The following is a 9,119-nucleotide window of genomic DNA, read 5'->3' as shown; positions in this document are numbered from 1 at the left end:
AAAAGGGCTGCCAAAAAGCATCTCGTAGGAAAGGGCTACCAAAAAGCATCTCCTAGGAAAGGGCTACCAAAAAGCATCTCCTAGGAAAGTTGATACAGAGAGAGAGAGAGAGAGAGAGAGAGAGAGAGAGAGAGAGAGAGAGAGAGAGAGAGAGAGAGAGAGAGAGAGAGAATATGAGACATTGCACTAGTTTTCTAGTCCTGCTTTATAAATTATCTCTAACTTATTTTCATTGAAACTATACATTTCTGTAGGTGCATTGGTACATACCTATATTCCCAGTACTCAGAAAGCTGAGGCAAGAGTTCAAGACCAGCCTGGGCTACATAGACTGTCATTTTTTAAAAAACATTATACATTTATCATCTGACAGAAATCCAACACTGATCTTGCCAGGCTAGCATTAAAGTCTTGGCAGGACTTTTAGTCCTTTCTAGAAGAGGTTTGTTTCCTGCTCATTCAGGTTGTCCCTTTAGTTGTAATGCTGATTTCCTTACTGGCTTTAGGCTGAGGGTCATTCCAGATTTGTGGAGCTGCCCAATTTTCCTATCTTAGAGCCTTCTCCAGAATCAAGAAATAGCAGAGAAAGTCCTCCTGCCATTCTGCCCCTAAACTCTGTTTTAGCCTCATTTCTCTGCTTTTAAAAGAGCTCATACAGTGGTTGACCTCAAATAAAACCAGAGTGATTGCTATATCTTAAGGTCTGTAATCTTAATTTCATCTCAGAATTCATTTATGCTATGTAGCCTAACCTGATCACAGACTCCAATAACTAGGATATGGAACTCTTTGAGGCTCGGGTTGTATTCTATCTTCCCTCTGGTTCCTAAAGATTCACATGTATCAGGGCTGTACTGAGGGCTCAATATAAAGAATGCTTGCTGTTCTCACAGAGAAGCAGAGTCCAGTTCCCAGCACCCATGTTGGGCAGCTTATAGCTGCCTGAACTCTAGCTCCAGAGAATCCATTGCCCTCTTCTGGTCTCTCTTGGTACCAGCACACATGTTTATATATGGTCACACGGACATACTCACATATTTTTTCTTTTAATTCTTTTTTGGTTGCACATGTAAAATACAAGGGGCATCCAAAGCTACATGAAGGAGTTGAGGAGACTGTTTAGGGAATAGTAGTGAGATTTGGGAACAGATGTGGAGGCAAGGTAACAAGAAAGGAATCATTTTTGCTGTCTTCCAGGTACCCCTGGAATGGCGTGAGTGCTTCCCTAGTGATGGACCCATCTGTGACGCTGTGGCAGTTTCTGCTGCAGCTTCTGAGAGAACAAGGTAATGGCCACATCATCTCCTGGACCTCACGGGATGGTGGTGAGTTCAAGTTGGTGGATGCAGAGGAGGTGGCCCGGCTATGGGGACTGCGCAAGAACAAGACCAACATGAATTATGACAAGCTTAGCCGGGCCTTGCGGTACTACTATGATAAGGTATGGCCTCAAAGACCAGCACTGGAAACCCTTGAAATTACTGTCAGAAAAACTCTTTTTTTTTCCTTTTGAGACAAGGTCTTATAATGTAGTCTAGATTTGTCTGGAACTTAACTATGTAGCCTAAGCTGGCCTCAGTTTCATTGTCCTGTCTCTACCCCCAATTCCTGGAATTACACTTCCGGCCTAGAAATTTCATTTTGTTGTCTCAATTAGTATAGCTATAACTTTGAAGACAGTATTAAGACTTACTAATTTTTGCCCTATACTCTAGTTCCCTGCATGCCTGGAGATAATAGGTGTGTTTTTCAGAATCCTCAGACCGATGTTGTTCCCCTTGTTACTTTATCTTCTCTTACTACAGAAAAATCCATGTACTTATTCCTAGACTCAGAATCATCCTGACATTATAATACTAAGTTTCCTTACTCCCATTTTCTAGAACCCCCTAATATCTTTAATCACTTGTTTTATTTTGTTTTTATTTTTGAGGCAGGCTCTCTTTGTGTTGCTGAAGATGGCTGCAAACTTGCATTTCTCTTGTTTAGTCTCCTGAGTGCTAAGATTACAAATCTTTGTCTTTAACTAAATGCTCCAGAAAAATGTTTGTAGTGAGAGCAGCACCTCAGTATCTATATCACTTGCTTTAATTCATCATCTTACTACTACAGCTCAATTTTTAAATTTTTCTCATCTTATGCTCTCAAACTCCCAGATCTGCATTGTGCTCCCACCAATATTTACACTAATTATTTCATATTTCTTCAGGGTAAACCTTTAAAATAATTAATAATTACCCATTTTCCTTCATTTTCTGTAAAATACAAGGATACCCTATGACCAGCATTAAGACATTAACCAAAATGCCTAGTGCCCCATATTCTTCATGCCACCCCCCCCAAAATAGTTCTCACCTGTGCTTTCTGTCCTTGGTAGTTTATGGCATATATTCCAGTTTCATACATTACTCTTTCCATTAAAACCTCCAAAATAAGAGGCTGGTGAGATGGCTCAGCAGGTAAGAGCACCCAACTGCTCTTCCAAAGGTACAGAGTTCAAATCCCAGCAACCACATGGTGGCTCACGACCATCCTTAACAAGATCTGACTCCCTCTTCTGGAGTGTCTGAAGACAGCTACAGTGTACTTACATATAATAAATAAATAAATCTTTAAAAAAAAAACCTCCAAAATAATTCCTCGTTCTGTCCTGAGACCACCAAGACATCCCTGAGACCGTCCAGACCATATGTGTCCTAAGATAACTCAAAGCATGTTTTCTAAACCACTCAAACAAACCTTGCTATCCTCTCCTCATGGTTACACCAGCTTCTTACTCTCTTCTCTAATTACTACCAGTTACCTCATTTTCTTAGTGCTTTAGCTTAAGTATCCAGAATGGTACTAATAATAAAACATCACCTGTCCTCTTTTGTGATATTTCTGTCCTAGTCTATTTTCTTGTTAGCATAAGCATGATGATCAAAAGGAAAGGGTTTGTTTCTCTTATAGTTCCATGTCACAGTCCATCATTGAGGGAAGCCAAGGGAAGAACTCAAGGCAGGAACCTGGAGGCAGAAGCTAAAGAAGAGGCCATAGAGGAAGGCTGCTTACTGACTTGCTACCCCATGGGTCACTCAGTGTGCTTTTTTTTATACTACCCATGACCACATTCCCAAGGGTGGTACCACCCTAAGTATACTGGCCCCTACCACATCAATCATTAATCAGTAAAATGCCCCACAGACTTGCCTACAGACAATCTAATGGCAGTACTTTCTTAATTGAAGATCTTTCTTCCTAGATAACTGTGGTTTGTATCAAGTTGACAAAAAAACTAACCAGGACATTTGTCTCTTTTTGTCATCTTGATATTATTAAAGTATAATTGTTAACTTTGTACTTATCCCCAAGATCTCATGTTAATATCAGTATTATAAAATAAAACGTAATATGACTTTGAAAGTCCTTTTTAAACTTCAAAGATTCAATGTCTCTAAAATATCTAGTATCTCTCAACTGTCAGCTCCTATAAAATAAAAAACAAGCACTTATTTACTCTTATTCCAAGAGGAAAGAGCCAGTTACAATCAAATTAAAACAAGACCAAACTCTAGCAGTGTACATTAAATCCTGCAGGTCAAGATCTGGCACCTGGGACTCATTCATGATCTTTTAGGCTCCAAAGAGCTTGGGCAGCTCCACTGCTACAGCTGCACCAACTGCATCTCCTGGCCTGAGTCTAGCTCCATATCATACTTTCACCATTCTAAGTGGTGTCCCACAGTCTTTGCTTATCTAGTAGGCTGGGGTCTTCACTGCAACTGAGGATGCACCTTCACCACTGGCCTCTTAGCCTCTCTACAGGCATTCCAACACTATCTTATGGTACCAAGCCCCAGCTTCTCTCCATGACCCTTTCAATCCTGGAACATCTATTACAACTGAGGCTTCATCTTCACCAGTGACTTCTCCTAGCCTCTCAAAGTACCAGGCCTCAGCTGCTCTCCACAACCCCTTGGTATGTGGCTTTTATGACAAATACCATGTGGAAGACTCTTCTTACACATTGCCAAGTTCAAGCTACCAGCATAATATGCATCCTGCCCCCTCTGGACACAGGTTCTGTGTACTGACCCTGAGGAAACACTTCCTGAAAGATTTCACCTCAGTGATATTGACCTCTCCTTACTCACAGCTGATTTTTGTCAGCCTCTGCTCATCACTGTCGATTGTCCCAGTAAAGCAAAGGTTTCACTTCAGGGATGCTGGTCTCTTGTTAATCATAGCTGATCCTTCAGTTCCAGGTAACCAGAAACCACAGAGTCTTAATACAAAATATCACATAAATGACCCCTATAGAGACTGAGGGGCTCTCAAACTTCCCTCTGAAGCTTCACAAGCCAGGCTTCCATCATCTGCACTGCTATCAGAATTATCTTCCAAGTTCCCTCAGCATCTCATCTAAAGCTCTGAACAAAAGTTCAGATGCTACCAAAAGTTCCAGATGCTACCACAGCTCTTTCCAAAACAACATGCTCAGGTCTGTGACAGCAGTAAGCCCTGTCTGGTACTAATTTCTGTCATAGTGTGCTTTCTATTGCTGTAATAAACACCATGAACAAAAGTTACTTGGGGAAGAAAGGGTTTACTTCATCTTTAAAAATCCACTGTCTCTTTCCAGTGAGATGGCTTAGCAAGGACCGTCATAGAGGGAAGTCAAGATAGGAACCTGGAGACAGGAACTGAAACCAAGTCCATGGAGGAATACTATTTACTGGCTTGTTTTTCATAGCTTGTTCAGCTACCTCTTTTACACAGCCCAGGACCACCTTCCCAGGGAAAGCACCACCTACAGCAAGAAAATACCTACTGACTTGCCTAAAGACAATCTAATAGAGGCATTTTTTTCTCTTAGATGACTCTAGCTTGTGTCAAGTTAACAAAAACAAATAACCAACACACTTTTTCTGTTCCATATCAGCATCGCTAGCTTTCAAAAATCCACTATCTCTGGCCAGGGAGATGGCTTAGCAGGTAAAGGCTCTTGTTGCCAAGCCTGAGAACCTGAGTTCAATCTCTGGGACCCACATACTGGAAGGAGACAACCATCTTCTACAATTTGTCCTCTGACCTTTATATGTGCTATGGCACACATACCCCACAATCAGTCAGTCACCCTCATTTCCCCTCCCCACAACAGTCAGTCCGTCAGTAAATTTTTAGAAAAGCCCTCTGTATCAATCATGTTATTTCCCTATCCATCTATACTAATTTAGTCTCTTCCAACATGTATCAGTTACTTCATTTTATTACTGCAGTCCTGTTAACTTTCCCAAAACAAACCTGACTCTGTTAAACCCGGGTTCATAGATCTCACCCATTCCCTTAAATTGGTCCCTGTTGAAACATAGTCAGTGGAAAAGGGGGAATTAAACAGATGAAGATGAATAACAGAAAAAAACTTGAAGGGAGATGGGTGGGAGGGACACTAAAGAAAGAATTGGTAAAGGGAGCCCAGAGAAGTTGAAACTGCAGAGGGATGCAGAGAGTGGGGAAGAAAGGAAAGCATAGACAGATGGGAAGACTCCACAAGCCTAAAAGAGATGAGTGAAATAGGAGCAAGTGGAAGGAAAGACATCAGGAGAAGAGAAACAGCCCTCAAGACCTTCCATTCACCCTGTTCTTCACTTCTCAGAATATCATCCGCAAGGTGAGCGGCCAGAAGTTTGTCTACAAGTTTGTGTCCTACCCAGAGGTTGCAGGGTGCTCCACTGAAGACTGCCCACCCCAGCCTGAGGTGTCTGTAACCTCGGCCATAGCCATGGCCCCTGCTACTGTCCATGCAGGCCCAGGGGACACTGCCACTGGAAAGCCAGGAACACCAAAGGGTGCAGGAATGACAGGCCAAGGTGGCTTAGCACGAAGCAGCCGGAATGAATACATGCGCTCGGGCCTCTATTCTACCTTCACAATACAGTCCCTGCAGCCACAGCCACAGCTACAGCCACCCATTCATCCTCGGCCTGCCTCAGTGCTTCCCAACACTACCCCTGCAGGAGTACCAGCACCCGCCTCAGGGAGCAGGAGCACCAGTCCAAACCCCTTAGAAGCCTGTTTGGAGGCAGAAGAGGCTGGTCTGCCCCTGCAGGTGAGTACTGGAACTTGGAAATTTAGGAAAGGGCTTGGAGAAAAAAAGGATGCATCATTCTTAATGAAGCACGAAACTCATAGAATAGAGATAGATGTCCCGGTATAGAACAGAGTGGCAGAAGAGGGAATACAAGTTTTCTCAAAGAAATAGATAGGAAAGTTATGCCTCTCCTTGTACGTTAGTCCCTTACAGGGTCACATCTAATGTGCTGATTGTCATGCTTTAGCACTCATCATAGTCACTAGAGTGGCCTTAAGGTTGCTTGGGCCCATTTCCAAAGTTTCTGATTAATGTGGATATGAAGATGGATGACACTGACACCTCTAGAATCTCACCCAGGACATTCTTGGATGACCCACAGAGAAAGGTTTTACACATGAACGATCCTATGCATTCCCTTTGCACACACCCCTTTTCCAGGTTATCCTGACCCCCCCAGAGGCCCCAAACCAGAAATCCGAAGAGTTGAGTCTGGACCCAAGTTTTGGCCATCCACAGCCCCCAGAAGTCAAGGTGGAGGGGCCTAAGGAAGAATTGGAAGCTGCAAGGGTTGGAGGCTTCAGTTCAGAAGCTGTCAAAGCTGAACCAGAAGTCTCACCCTCAGAAGGCCTGCTGGCTCGGCTCCCAGCCATCCTAACAGAGAATACAGCACAGGTGTGTGGCCTTTCCACTTCCACCACTGAGATCACCCAACCCCAGAAGGGCCGGAAGCCTCGGGACCTGGAACTTCCACTTAGCCCAAGCCTGCTGAGTGGCCAGGGACCTGAACGGACTCCAGGATCAGGAACAAGCTCTGGTCTTCAGGCACCGGGGCCAGCACTAACGCCATCCCTGCTCCCCACACATACCTTGGTGAGTGCCTTGCAGAGGAGCAAGGGCTGGCAGCCTACATGAGTGGCATTGGTACTGGTAACTTACAAGCTGTTCCTAGGCTTAGGCTGAAGTGATGGGGCTAATTAAGAAGAGCAGGTCTTAGGTCTTTGTGGCAGCCTGACTCCCTAATGCTTTCCACGGGGTTTGCATAGTGGGTTCCCTAGTGAGGTATATAGGTGGAATCTAAGACTGGAAAGTTGAGTTCTTCTGGTAGTCACAAGGTTTGAGAGCAGTGCACGGATAGAATCTAGTGGATAGTCTTACCGAAGTCTCAGTAAGAGGAATTGAGCTCCTAGGTGTAATGTTTGAGGGATGTCATAGGCATGGTCTTAGTGTTTATACTCTAGGTTTATGAACTTTTGAGGAGTAACTGTAGAACTCTGAAGGAGATCCATGAAGAGGTGCTGAAAGTAGTTTTTTCCATCTTCTCATACTTGTCACCTGTTCACTTGAGTTCCTACCACTCCATCTCTACAGACCCCGGTGCTGCTGACACCCAGCTCGCTGCCCCCCAGCATCCATTTCTGGAGCACTCTGAGTCCAATTGCACCCCGTAGTCCAGCCAAGCTCTCCTTCCAGGTAGGATTGCCTCCCCCTATGTTGGGAAGGTTAAGAGTTACTAGCATGGTTCATCCATAACCTCTCCTTGTTTCTTCCCCCAGTTTCCGTCCAGTGGCAGCGCACAGGTGCACATCCCTTCCATCAGCGTGGATGGCCTCTCGACCCCCGTGGTGCTCTCCCCAGGGCCCCAGAAGCCATGACTACCACCACCACCCCTTTTTTGGAGTCCATCCATCTATGCTCCTGAACTCTCCAGTTAGCCATCTCAAGGAGAAACATAGTTAAACTGACAGACTTAAGCTCTGGTTGTGGTGGGGTGGATATTCCTGGAAAAGCGAATATTTCACTAACTCCTCCACCCGAAACAGACAACTTCTTTCTTCTTTGCCAGCCTCCCAGTGGCTGCCCTTACACGTCTCCTACTTCAATGGTGGAGCGGTTTATTTATTTATTTTTTGAAGGCCACTGGGAAGAATCTGGCCCAACCTTTTTAGGGGAGTAGGTAAGACATCTCCCCCATTTCCTCCCCATTTTTTCCTAAAACAAGACAATCAGGGTATGGCTTGAGAAGAACCTTTATTTATTTATTTCTCAGCCTGCCCTTGGGGAGTCGAGGGTGCCCTGTCTTCATTTTGCGACATGGGTTGAAGAGCTAGTTTGTTTTGTTTTATTATTACTGGCTCTATCTGAGTCTAGGGAGCACTTGTACGATTTAATGGTTTGGGAGTGGTAGCCAGGGAATCAACACTGTTAAAATAGGAACTGCTACCTCCCCAACCTTCTCAGTCAGCTTGTTCTTTTCTCAAGTAACCTTTTGGCCAGGGAGGACTATTCCTTTTGTTGTTCTTCCCCCCTGAGAAGCCATTCCTGTGTCTGCCAAATTTCCTGGGGCCCTGCCTATTACCTCCCAATGGAGGGTTTTTTGGGGTGGTGGTCCCCGTCTGGGGGGCCCCTCCAGCTAGTACTCCAGGTCTCTGTCTCCCACCCCCTTCCATTTTGATAGTATAATCTATTTTTAAATGGGGCTTTTCAATAGGGGAGAGGGAAACATCTCTTCCTATATTGGATGGGTGGGTAGGCGGGTGGGTGGGAAGTAAGGGATTTGGAGGCGGTCTTCCTGCCACCCCCAAGTGTTTATTTTTGATACCAAACGTGTATTTTTGGCTCCCTCCCAGCCCCCCAATTTCCTGCAGGCGGGTACAAAGGACCCTTTTAAGTGTCCCTGGAGTTGGGAGGGAGGAATGGGGGACATGGAGCCTGTCTTATATCAATCTAGGCTGGAGGGGGTGGATCAAAAGACTCCCAGGCTCACCTCCTGTCAGCACTGGCCCAGACCAGGCCTGAAGACCTGGGGGTTGGTGATTTGGGGGACGGTGCTATACTCGTCTCCACTATTTGTTTTGCTTCCCCAAAATGGACCTTTTTTTTTCTAAGAGTCCCAGAGAATGGGGAATTGTTCCTGTAAATATATATTTTTAAAGGTGTTGCTGAAAGCTGTTGGTATTTTTTTTCTCCTGTGTCACCAAAATGAGCCATGACAGCCATGAATATGAAGAACAATAAGGGCGAGGCAAAGATTGACTGTGAGAGA

At 44.7% G+C, this 9,119-nt stretch overlaps 1 protein-coding gene across 1 annotated transcript in view; it reads left to right on the top strand.

The window, feature by feature from the left end:
• Nucleotides 1-9,021, top strand: part of Elk1 (ETS transcription factor ELK1) — a 16,517-nt gene extending 7,496 nt beyond the window's left edge. The window contains exons 2-6 of the mRNA XM_021188724.2: nucleotides 1,198-1,441; nucleotides 5,639-6,091; nucleotides 6,515-6,946; nucleotides 7,445-7,546; nucleotides 7,630-9,021. Of these exons, the coding sequence (XP_021044383.1) occupies nucleotides 1,232-1,441; nucleotides 5,639-6,091; nucleotides 6,515-6,946; nucleotides 7,445-7,546; nucleotides 7,630-7,728 (1,296 nt within the window). The 5' untranslated portion in view covers nucleotides 1,198-1,231 and the 3' untranslated portion in view covers nucleotides 7,729-9,021. The remainder of the gene's footprint in view (nucleotides 1-1,197; nucleotides 1,442-5,638; nucleotides 6,092-6,514; nucleotides 6,947-7,444; nucleotides 7,547-7,629) is intronic.
• Nucleotides 9,022-9,119: the final 98 nt, after the last annotated feature.

This window comes from Mus pahari, chromosome X (assembly GCF_900095145.1).
Source record: "Mus pahari chromosome X, PAHARI_EIJ_v1.1, whole genome shotgun sequence".
Taxonomy (NCBI): Eukaryota; Metazoa; Chordata; class Mammalia; order Rodentia; family Muridae; genus Mus; species Mus pahari.
Note: the sequence above shows the minus strand (reverse complement) of the source record. Positions and strands in the feature narration are given on the sequence as shown.